This window comes from Cololabis saira, chromosome 3 (genome assembly GCF_033807715.1).
Source record: "Cololabis saira isolate AMF1-May2022 chromosome 3, fColSai1.1, whole genome shotgun sequence".
Taxonomy (NCBI): Eukaryota; Metazoa; Chordata; class Actinopteri; order Beloniformes; family Belonidae; genus Cololabis; species Cololabis saira.
This window is the reverse complement of record NC_084589.1, coordinates 25,472,517-25,485,182: the sequence shown is the minus strand read 5'-3', so window position 1 is coordinate 25,485,182 and position 12,666 is coordinate 25,472,517. Positions and strand designations below refer to the sequence as shown.

General features: G+C 38.4%; 1 protein-coding gene across 1 annotated transcript; it reads right to left on the bottom strand.

Moving 5' to 3' along the window:
- Positions 1-496: 496 nt before the first annotated feature.
- tmem67 (transmembrane protein 67) lies at positions 497-10,435 on the bottom strand. Its single transcript, XM_061716778.1, has 28 exons — positions 10,231-10,435; positions 8,924-9,018; positions 8,698-8,788; positions 8,424-8,523; positions 7,601-7,664; positions 7,429-7,500; positions 7,295-7,357; positions 6,990-7,144; positions 6,780-6,888; positions 6,525-6,611; positions 5,951-6,016; positions 5,703-5,856; positions 5,509-5,629; positions 5,310-5,415; positions 3,519-3,575; positions 3,331-3,429; positions 3,136-3,234; positions 2,730-2,816; positions 2,535-2,634; positions 2,310-2,449; positions 2,079-2,219; positions 1,889-1,969; positions 1,684-1,800; positions 1,471-1,587; positions 1,268-1,375; positions 1,025-1,127; positions 800-942; positions 497-721 (listed from the first exon to the last, which is right to left on the bottom strand). Exons 1-28 carry the CDS (start codon positions 10,433-10,435, stop codon positions 641-643), a joined length of 2,961 nt encoding a protein of 986 aa, XP_061572762.1. The 3' UTR covers positions 497-640.
- Between the last annotated feature and the right edge of the window lie 2,231 nt (positions 10,436-12,666).

Sequence of the window (12,666 nt, the reverse complement as noted above, 5' to 3'; positions counted from 1 at the left end):
GGCCCCCGTTGTCCTCGTGCTGCAGGTGTGTTGTGCTCCTTCTGGCTGGTGCCCTCCATGGATTCTGGGCTGGGGAGGGAGGGGCCGCTATATTCACTTCACCTGTTTCTGTGGGGGGGCTGCCCAGGTTGGATGGTATCTAATGGGCCGGAGAGGAATTCCAGTGTACTGGTGGAGGTCTGCTGCATGACACTGACCCAAAATACCAGTATGTACTGGGATGAGCCTGAAGTACTGGTTAAAGTCACCAGTTGTTGTTGAACTACTGCTGGAGATCAACATTACTGCTTCATGTCTCTGTTGGACTGCTTCAGCTCTAGTATGAATTGGGGGATTACATCTGACATCACAACATTAAAAAAAAAAAAAGGAAAATTCTTTGTTTGGTAAGTCTGCTGTGCTCAAATAAAAGTCCATACAAGATTGTCTTCATATCAAAGAATTTAATTTGTAAAAAATAAATCATAGAAATATTTCCAAAAATACATTCGCCTCATAAAACAAAAGTAAAAAATATTGTAAAAGGAATTAAGAATATTATTTAAAAAAAATGATACATATCTTATGAACTTTGAATATTTCTTGTGTGAGAACTCTCACTATAAAACAGACACTTTCAAATAATCAAATCAGGAGAGACTTATATCAGAAATCTCTGATCCACTAGTGTTTTCCTGGCAAGGTTCTGCCTTCCCAGGGCGTTACGAATGAAGCGAAAAATCTAAAAACACAAAAGGAATTTCAATACAGGTTTTTAGCGCAGAGAAGACAATGGCCTGCACTCGCATCATATACCTACCACTTGCTGCACGTATGTGAGTATAGCTGCAAGAACAAAGCTCTGAGATCCCAGGTCGACGACACAGAAGAACAAAGTGTCAAAGATCAGCAGTGTAGATTCGTTCCCGTAAAATAACACATCACTGAAAGAGTGGGACTCATCTGCCATGGCAAAGTAGAACATAATACACAAGTTAATTAACAAATAAGGGGGAAAAAATGCAAAGAGAGAAGTGGCTATTACCATTGTAAAATATGCTTTTGTCAATAGGTTCAAGGAACTCCATCCCTATGACCCTCTCCAACGCCAGCTTGTCCTTCACCATGTAGTCCATGTCAGGATGGGCCTGAAGTGATCAACACAACAAGCGAGAAAACAAATGTTTCCATAGAGAATTATAGCCAAAACAAACTGATACACAATTAACTTCACCAAGCTTTGCTTGTTTAGTTCTGCCTTGTTTATGTTTTGCATATTTGTACGAACATGGTCTATAAAAGATCCCAGGAAGTAGTTCATGGTGTTGTAGGCTCTAAACTGCAGCTCTGACAAGTTGGCTGTGGATGCATCCATCAACCGTGATGGTCTGTTCCTCTGGAGCACAGGACACAATCAATCGTTTAAAAACAAAGTTGAAAATCTAAGTTTAAAGTACAAGGACAAAAACATGATAGGAGATAAACACATACCCTGATGAGTGAATCTTGTATCCTGTCATACTGAATCCTCAAATGGTTTGTAAAAGACACCTGAAAGGTCTGGATGTCTGTGTTTGGAAGTAGACCCCTTTGACCACATAAAGATTCCTTGTAGGAGGAAAAAAAAAAAAAAAGGTAAAATTAATAACATGATATATAAAATCAAAAATAGCAAACACAAAAGCACCAAGTTGGTGTACATACACGTTCTCTCTTTAGATTGTTGTTCATTTCCTCCATGTTTGTATCTGCATGACCATGCACTGACCGCCCATGGATGTAGTAGCCAAAGCAGCGATGGGAGAAAAGTAGCAGTGAAATCTGCATTCAAACACAGACAAAACACATCAATGTAAAATATGACAGACAAAAAAAAATAATGTCATATAAAATGTGAATTGTTACTTACATTACTGACAGAGCAAAGATCCACAAACTGACGGATTTTGTCCTCCACAAAATGCTCATAAAAAACAGTGAAGAAAATCACCTGTAAGGACACGTGGTGTTATAGGAGCTTGTACAGTAGATTATTCTCAATTCTTAAGAAACACAGGAAGGAGAGAGAGTTTAGATGGAAGGAATTTATGGCAATGTACCTGCAGAAGCCCGATGCAGAGCCAAAGTGTGGCTGCCAGAGCATAGCGGAGTATCTGGCTGTAAGGAGGACTATAATCCTGCGGGGAGCGCTCTAAAGTTGACCAGGGGTCCCTTAGGGCCAGGTTGGAGAAACCCAGCACCTTAAATGCACAAAATGTAAAGAATGAAGAAAGGACACCTATGAACAGCTATAGAAATAACATAAAGATTTTTTTTTTTTAAATACATACTTCAAGAAAGAAGAGCACAGCCATGATCTGAAAAGTTGGGCTAATTTTGCGGATAGTCTGCAGCTCGTTCCACTCATTGGCCACAAAGTAGGTTCTCCAGATGCTGACTGGAGAGGAGTCACGCTTTGTCTCCTTCGTTGCTGAAACAGCCGTGAACACAGTGAATGGAAGAAAATTGTTGGACAAATGACTCACAAAAATGAAAACCGGATTACCGTTTAGTACCTTGCACAGTTTTGCTTGCTTTACATCGAGGCCTCTCCCAGTCTATGAGAAATATATCAACTGACACCTGTAAGATCAGTTTATGGAGAAACTGGACAGCCTGGAGGCAAATGCACAAAATAAGACATTTTCAGTTTCTATTTCTTAAGTTAAATAATATAGGTGCAATAAACATTGCCTACATAAGAACCTAACCTTGAGGGCGAAGGCACAGCCAATATACGTCACAAACTGTTCCTCCTGAGAAGGCAGCGGCAACAGCACTGATACAAACTGTTGAGCCTAAACATAGACATATTTAAATTAAACACAGAAAGCAGCTATAATAATGAGAGCCAAGTCTGTGTACTTAAAGTTGATCACAGAAAGAAAAGAAGACTTGCCTTTAGGGTCTAAAGAGAGCAGAAATGGAAATAAAAAAAGGTTTAGAGACCTAACGAAAACAAAAGGAAACAATCTTTGTGTGGAAAAGATTTAAAAACAAAACTTGCGAAAATAAGAAAACCCCTACTGTACAGACTAGGAAAGAATATAAACTTTTAGGACCCCCACATGCTTGAAACAAATATCTGAAAATTTGAGCAAGTATGATCAACTGTACCTTGTAAAAGATGAGCCAGTAGACGCCAGTTCCCACAGTGACGACAAAGAAAACATTGGCCAAATCTCCGGAATATAACAACAGAAACTTGACAATCGTCTGAAGACAGAAAAGGGAGAGATCAACATAAATCAAAAGCTTTACAAACATGAATTATTTCTAGTGGCTTATATGATGACATGCTGAATACAGTACCTCCACATCAATGAGAGGAGAGGCAATCCTCCTCTTCCAGCTTACTGTCTTCAGTAGGGAGTATATTACAGCCATCCCACCCATCACCCCAAGAGCAGTCTATACACACAAGGCATCACTCTATTACAACATCCGTCATATAGAAGAACTACACAAAGCTTCAATATTTCATTCATACTTTTACTCACATCTGTCTTTGTTCGCGCCTCAGTGTGATCCATCTCATACTCCACAGCAAATGTTGTCTAAAAAAGATCAATTCAATCCATGAAACAACCCGTTTAAAAAAAAAAATAGATAAATCAACCAAATTGATCAAAGTAATGAGCAAGGTAAAGTTTAGAGACATTATCTTTGAAGTCATTGAGAGTCTTCACAAATACAGAATGATAATCATGTACATGAATAGTGGGGCAAAAAAGTATTTATTCAGCCACCAATTGTGCAAGTTCTCCCACTTAAAAAGATGAGAGAGTACTGTCATTTTCATCATAGGTACACTTCAACTATGAGAGACAGAATGGGGGGAAAGAATCCAGGAAATCACATTGTAGGATTTTTACTGATTGAATTGGTAAATCCCTCGGTAAAATAAGTATTTTTTCAACTACAAACAAGCAAAATTTCTGGCTTTCATAGACCTGTAATTTCTTCTTTAAGAGGCTCCTCTGTCCTCCATTCGTTACCTGTATTAATGGCACCTATTTTAACTCATTATCAGCATAAAAGACACCTGTCCACAACCTCAAACAGTCACACTCCAAACTCCACTATGGCCAAGACCAAAGAGCTGTCAAAGGATGTGAGAAACAAATTTGTAGAATCTGCAATAGGTAAGCAGCTTGCTGTGAAGAAATCAACTGTGGGAGCAATTATTAGAAAATGGAAGACATACAAGACCACTGATAATCTCCCTCCATCTGGGGCTCCACGCAAGATCTCACCCCGTGGGGTAAAAATGATCACAAAAACGGTGAGTAAAAATCCCAGAACCACACGGGGAACCAGTGAATGACCTGCAGAGAGCTGGGACCAAAGTAACAAAGGAACCATCAGTAACACACTACACCGCCAGACGTGTCCCCCTGCTGAAGCCAGTACAAGTCCAGGCCCGTCAGAAGTTTGCTAGAGAGCATTTGGATGATGCAGAAGAGGATTGGGAGAATGTTATATGGTCAGATGAAACCAAAATAGAACGTTTTGGTAGAAACACAACTTGTCGTGTTTGGAGGAGAAAGAAAGCTGAGTTGCATCCAAAGAACACCAAACCTACTGTGAAGCATGGGGGTGGAAACATCAAGCTTTGGGGATGTTTTTCTGCAAAGGGACCAGGATGACTGATCTGTGTAAGGGAAATAATAAATGGGGCCATGTATCGTGAGATTTTGAGTGAAAACCTCCTTCCATCAGCAAGGGCATTGAAGATGAAATGTGGCTGGGTCTTTCAGCATGACAATGATCCCAAACACATCGCCTGGGCAACAAAGGAGTGGCTTTGTAAGAAACATTTCAAGGTCCTGGAGTGGCCTAGCCAGTCTTCAGATCTCAACCCCGTAGAAAATCTTTGGAGGGAGTTGAAAGTCTGTGTTGCCCAGCAACAGCCCCAAAACATCACTGCTCTAGAGGAGATCTGCATGGAGGAACGGACCAAAATACCAGCAACAGTGTGTGAAAACGTTGTGAAAACCTACAGAAAACATTTGACCTCTGTCATTGCTAACAAAGGGTATATAACAAAGTATTGAGATTAACTTTTGTTATTGACCAAATACTTATTTTCCCATTTAATTTGCAAATACATTCTTTAAAAATCAGACAATGTGATTTTCTGAATTTCTTTTCCATTTAGTCTCATAGTTGAGATATACCTGTGATAAAAATTACAGGCCTCTCCTATCTTTTTAAGTGGGAGAACTTGCACAACTGGTGTCTGACGAAATACTTTTTTGCCCCACTGTACGTGTGTACAACATACTCACAGACACTGTTTGAGTGTTGATATCTTTGACTAGAACATCTGTGTAGGTCACCATCATTAGAGGGGGAAATATCTGACCCTCCTGTGTTCGTGGCACCAACTGGAACCTGTCAAATATTTGGTCTTGTAAGCACTGAACCTCAAAGCAATATTCTAGGTGTGTTATTGTTTTCAAGATGGTGAAAGTGTTGGGAATCCACCTTATTTTGATGCTGGTCGCTACACGAATGACTTTAGGTGAAGAGATTGTGCTCTTCTCTCTTCCACTCAGTGTGTCGACAAGAAGAATTCGCCGAGACAGGTACCAGTTTCTCATGGTGTCTACATAAGAAACAAATTATGTCAAAATAATAAATGCATTCAAAAATTTGGACTCTTGCAGATAAAATCTCACCTTGATTGATGAACCGTCCATTGTACTGCTGGTTTTGGACTAGTGTTGGCAAAGGAAGGATTTTTCTCTCCTCATTTCCAGCCAAGTCCATAAAGACGTCATAGAACAATGGTTCAGGATGGGCAACAATCAGTTCTGCTAATGAAAAATCACACTGCATGCACACAAACATGTACAAACAGGTTATGACATAACCTGCATGAGTTTTTACTCTTTCCATGAACTAAAAGACACAAAAAGAAACTCACACTTTCTTGATAAGCAGTTCCAAAGCTGAAAGCTGCTGCCTGTTTGGTAGTTGGCTGTGGACAAAGCTGAAAAAAAAAAAAAAAAGAGGAAAAGAAGCGAGCTGATGTGATTATGGTCATCTTTTTTTTATTTTTAATATTTTATATGAGAAACGTGCATTTCATAATCAGAATTCAGGTTCTAAAATATATTTCATGGTAGACTTTAACATCCATTTCTAGTCATTTACAAAGCAAAACATCCAAGCTGCTCCCTGCTGAGCATTACATGGAGAAAAACAATGTGTATGTAGATGATGGAAATAGATTTTCATTGAGACTTTGCAGGATGATGCAAGACAAGATGGTGCAAAATGACCATAACAAGATATATTTTCTATCAATCACAATAACCCATGCAGGTACAGTATGTTGGTAGGGTCTGGACTTACAAATTCAATTACATCAAAAACTGTACAAAACAATCCATGCTCAAGATTTGATTTGAGAACTAGGTTTTATTTGCATGAAGTTTGATCTAAGCTAAAGTATATAATTGAATCACTGCTGATTAAATCACTGCTTTAGATCGTACCTGCAGGTTAGTACGTCCGACACTCTCCCATCTGAGGAACTCTCCTCGAACATTGTACACAGCAGCAAGCATCTGAATTTCAGTGTTCTGAGAAAACAAACAAGTGTTAATAAAAACATTTTCAACTTTTCCACTCCACCAGTTGATGTATCTGGAATGAAAGGGATCCTTTTGGCTTATACAGCTTTATCTTCTTGTACCACTCTCTCTTCACTGTCTTTCCAGTGTAAAAGATACTTAAAGTCGATCACTTGCCTTCTTTTTTCCTCTGAAACTGAATGTAATGGGAACAGGATCAGTTTGAAGCACTCGACTGGCCAGACCTGGTTCATCCCCATAGTAAAGCCACGGCAGAGTAGCTCTCCTGTAAAGAGAAAATAACAGATTTTAGTTTCCACTTTTGGTTGAAACTAACTAAATTCTAACTAAATTCATGCATAAACATCACACTTTAGACATGATTACCAATAAGAAATGTCTTGAATGGAGCTCAGAGCAGCCCTTGATCTAAAGATGGTGTTAAAGAGACCACAGGCATCAGTGGATAGACCACTGAAGGAGTGCATGTTCATCACACACATGTTCCCGAGAGCCTGACATGCTGTCAGGTTGGAGAAGATCTGTAAGAACATGACAACTTTACACAGAATATCATGACAAATCCATCATTCATGTTGGCGTGTTTGGTTGTGACAAGAACTAAAAACTGCTCCACATGATATTGAACAACAAAATATTTTTCAAAGAAAATGAAAAGGTTTTGGAATTACAAGGCAGGCAGCTGAAGAGGAATACAGATTTTCCACAAACCAGGCCGACTGGACATTGAACTTCTGCAAAAAGAAGAAAAAAAAAATCAGAAATGGAATGAATCCACATGAATATGGATGAAAAGAAGACTTACCAACTGAGCATAGTTGACACTGGGATTCACATTAGTGGAGAGGCTGCCTGGAGGAAAACATAATCCTCCTGCCTATAAAAATAACAGGCAATAATCAAATATGTATCTCTGATAAGTGTGTGTGTAAGACTTGTGTGAGAGACTGTAAGAGTATAAAGGTGTCTGTACTCACCAGTACATTAGGGGCTGTACATGTGCAGGAGGTTTTAATAAAGGTAGCCTGACATCTCTCACACCTAAAATACAATTTCTGGGGATTATATTGTTCCATCTCACAAATAATACCACAAGCAAACTCTACAGTAAGGACAGCCTTTCTCTTTATTCTCTTCTGCTATGACAGAAATAAAAAGAGATAGGGAGAGCAAGCTGAAAAGGACTGCAAATAAATTGTTCAAATGTGACATGAAAGAAAAACGCTGTATTTGAATTGATGTGGGACATAAGCTAGTACTTATGTAGAGCGATGAATAGTGACTGAATACTGTAGAATACTGATTTAAATGGTGCTACAAATATGTGAGGAACATCACCAGAAATGATAAAAGTAATCCAAAAATGAACCAGTAAGATTATGTGCGGATAGCCAACATAGTTTCTAATGACCACAGGGGGCAGAAGTCAAAACAGATGCTACTCTATTTCATTAAGTAACTCTCCAACCGTATGGTTAAAAGTATTATTACAACAACATATGGTTTTAGTTAGCTGGTGAGCAAACCAGTCTTTGACTCAGTATAATAGCTGTTTGACAATCTTTAAGAGTCTCTTTATATACTGATTTTACAGTTGTGTAAATTTAACCAAACACACCTTTGAGAGTGCTTAATACTGTTAATGCAGGTTTGGGTTTAGCACATGAACAAAGAGATGTTGACATTCATACAACCAATTTACACTGAATTAAAGTGCACATGTGTTAAACTCTCTGACATATAGCCTCTGATTAGATGTGGATTAATTTTCTTAATCTTAATTTATTTGAGAATATGCACCTGTCTCCGCCGATGTTTGGTACAGATAAAGCAGGCTTGTCCTCATTACAGGCTTCACACCTGGCGTCACCCAAAAGGTTTCCATTGATATCTCTTTCCACTGCAAAAAATTACAAAATGAAAGAATAAAAGCTCAACGATACATTATGTCATACATCATACATTAACTTTGCATTAATCCCTATTGTTACTTTACCATTACAAATTTTAAATAGGTACATGTAGATAAAAAGACAGTGTATTCAATTTTCTATTCATATTATTGGTGACTCACCGAGGATATTGCCTGGCGGACATTGACACTTGCCCTCATCATTGAGCCCACTTGGACAGCGAATACAATCAAACCCATCTTTTGTTACAGCCTGTATAAAAAACATCAAACATTGAAACGTCATTCAAATATAAAAAAAATCATGTAACATGTAAGAGAACAAAACTCATAAAAGTGTGGTTTATTTTTTTTTAAAATATTAATATTGAAAGTAATCTATACATACAGGGTTGTCAATGGGACACTTCTCACATGTAATGGACAGTTTATCAGTGGTGAGATTCGTAGTTTTGTACCCAGTTTGGCAAATACAGCTCAGTCCTGAAAAAGATGACAATGAATTAATAAGTGCCTGGGGGAGGAAAGACAATGGTTTACACATTTTACGTTCAATCTGGGTTATTATGTGAACCCAACCAGGTTCATTTATAAAAGAAAATAATTCAGTCTATCTTTATCGAGTTTGGTTGTGGGACTGCCTGAGTATATTAAATAAATAAAAATATCCAATAAGCCAATGAGATCATGAATAACGTATTCATCAAGGAAATAATAAAATAATTAGAAGTGTTGCGTGAATCATACAAGGCAACTGCGCAATACAACACCGCGGTTGAATTGGTTTGATATTGGATATTGGATATTCGACATTCAACACCCATAAAAGTTATGGGTGTTGAATTCATTAAACCTCATTAAATCAGCCCATAATATGATTTTATAATAATTACTCTCTTGTGATATATAGTCTAGATGACCATGAACACATCACAAGCAATATGACCAAAATCAGTGGTATGTATCACAAGTTTTATGGGTGTTGAATTCATTAAACCTCATTAAATCAGCCCATAATATGATTTTATAATAATTACTCTCTTGTGATATATAGTCTACATGACCATGAACACATCACAAGCAATATGACCAAAATCAGTGGTATGTATCACAAGTTTTATGGGTGTTGAATTCATTAAACCACATTAAATCAGCCCATATATATGATTTTTAAATCAGCCCATATATATGCCTATATATATGATTTTTTTAATAATTACTGTTTTGTGATATATAGTCTAGATGACCATGAACACATCACAAGTGGATTGACCAAAATCAGTGGTATGTATCACAAGTTTTATGGGTGTTGAATTACATAATATCCAATATCAAACCAATTCAACCGCGGTCAATACAACTAATATGACAGATTTTTTTTTTTTTGCAGTTTGCACCTTTATTTTTGAATATATTTATTTAGATTTACATGGATTACATTAGAATATTTAACACAAAATGTGTAACCCCACACATTTATTCCAGCAGACTTTTGAGGTGGTTTATATGCTACGTGAAGCGGCTAAAGTTAGCAACAGAAAACACTGAACACCAAGCTGGCTGGCCTTTACTTATCCTGGCTTCTTTAAGCATTCACAAACTCACATTTTGACGAGTTTATTTTGACACTGGCGTACTATAAGTGGCACATTAGAGTTAGCTGAGACAGTTGTGGTGGTGTGATGTTAAACAGACCTGTTGTGCTCTGGCGCTGGTTTGAACCGCAACTCACACACGACAAACTCGAAACATCGAAGAATTCTTCCACACTGCAATCTGAAGGAGCCTTAAAAGGTATTAGAAATTGCTGGCACTGCAATAGCTCTGTATAAATGAGTAAAAATAATGTGAAATGCACCATGTGTCCATTCACAACAAACAGCGGCGTCCCCGTCGCCATGGTGAAATCGTAACGTAAATGCTTTTTTTACCCACAATCCTTCACTGTGCGTAATGACGTCAAATACGTGACACCCACACGCCGACACAAGCACACACACGCACAAACACAAACACACGCATAATGTAGGTATAAAAAATATGAATAAAGCCGGAGGTTCCGCTAACTGACTTAACTTGAATTATATTGAGAAATTAAAAAACTCTACAAACACGCTAAGAAGGAAGAAGGGAACAAGTGACAACAACTGGATGGAGTGGGATATGCTCATCGACGGCATTCAAAGATTTAATTGCATGTTGGAAACAGAGAAAAACCTCTTATGCAGAGTCCAAAGCAGCCCAACTGTCCAAGGAGTTGGAAGAAATACAACTCCAGATGGAAAAAGAAAAATCAGTCACAGAGATGTACATCAACCAGGACAGAGAGAAAGAGCTGGAGAAAAATGAAGAGCAGAGGATCTCCAGCGACATCCAGGTGGAGAAACAAGAAAACAAGTCCCTGCAGGAAGAACTGCTCACAGCTCGGATTTCATACAAGGAGCTGACTCTTAGATACAAAACCGAAGTAGAAACGGTGATTAAGCTGCGACACTCGAGCAGGAACTGGAGACAGAAAGGAGGTCAAACCAGGACAAAGTTTTTCAGGACCAGCAGCTCCTCAACAAACTGAAAGCTGAACAGGAAGATCTCCGTCAACAGATGACGAAAGAGATGACCTTTCTGCGACAAAGCTCAGAAGAGATGGAGAAGAGTTTACAGACAGATCTGGACAAGACCAAGGCTTCATACCTGGAGCTCAGCTCCAAGTATGAAGCTGATGTTTCAGCAGGAAGGCAGGAAGTGGAGAAACTGCAGATGGACATTAACAATAATATAAAGACTCACACGCAGATGATGATGGAGAATGTGCAGTTTATCAAAAAAACTCAGAGCTGAGCAGGATGCTGAATGTGAGAAACTGCCCAGGGAGATCGCCTCTTTCAAACAAAGCTCCATCCAGCAGGAGGAGACGTATCAAACTGAATTGGACAATCTAAAAACTGAACTTCAGGAGATGATAAAACTACACGAGGAAGCTCTAGCCGAGAAAAGAAAGAAGCCGCCTTCATTTTGGAAGAGAGTCAGACACTTCCTGGGTTTAAGGAAATCTGAAAAACCCAAGAAGACCAAGACCCCAGCCAATTAGAGCTCTTAAAAATACTGTCCCTCCCTCACCTGCAGTCAAAACATTTCCTAAATAATTAGCTAATTACATTGAATTGATGATCCAGAAATAGGCTATATCTGTATGGGTTTTCTCTGGGTGCGCAGTTTTTCCCAAAGACAAATAAAACATCCATGTTAGATTTCCTGGTGACTGTAAATTTTCCATAGAAATGTGTGCAAACCTGCTTTCATTGCAGGTGTTGTCCCCTGCAGCCACCTCTCACCTGATGACAGCAGGAATCTCCAGACTCCAGCATCTACGACTCCTGACGACAACAACAATCTACACAGAAAAGTGTTTATTTCATTTCAAATAAATGTTACTCATACTGCAGTTTTATGTTTATTGTTATTTTAATATGTGTATTGTGTGTGTTTTATCAATACTAAACATAGGTAACTGTTCTCCTCCTCAGACTGGATCTAAATAGTTTATTATATGAAACAAACTATAACATTAAAAAATTATGAGGAACTGATTAAAAAAATCTGTTATGTCCTCTGCTTCATTAGCATGAGGAGACCCAAATTAAAATGTTCTTTAATCAAATAAGAACAATCATTTCTATTTTGTCCTCACACTCAGTGCTGACTTAAGATGTTTATGAAAATATGAAAACCAAAACTGAAGTGAATTAAAGTCTCAATAAACTGCACCAGTATTTCTGAGGTTTTGTATTCTTGTGGCACATAGGATATTTATGGTGGTGGTGTTCATCTCCTCTATTAAGGGTGAGTAACAGTAACAATAATTTTGAAAAGATGAATCATGTGTTTAAAGGTATAGTCTGTGATGTGTTACATGTGTTACATAAAGGTTACACCTTTATGCATTCCAGCGAATGGTGCCTTACTTCATGCGGTACAATCATACCGACTATGCTCGCTGGGGAACCATCTACCTGAATGAGATGCAGCAACTTCCACAGCAGGTCAAGAGGGAGTTTGATGCCGGAAACTTTGTGGTCAAACGCTCGTCACAAGTCTTCAACCAAGTGGACCCAGATCAAAGGCTTGGCTGTA

Excerpts from the sequence above, each read along its gene's own strand:
- tmem67 (XM_061716778.1), bottom strand. The coding sequence starts at position 10,435 with ATGGCGACGGGGACGCCGCTGTTTGTTGTGAATGGACACATGGTGCAT. Across the intron at positions 8,789-8,923 it reads AGTGTCCCATTGACAACCCT|GCTGTAACAAAAGATGGGTT; the intron begins GTATGTATAGAT and ends TTTTTTATACAG. Across the intron at positions 6,889-6,989 it reads ATTCAAGACATTTCTTATTG|GAGAGCTACTCTGCCGTGGC; the intron begins GTAATCATGTCT and ends TTCTCTTTACAG.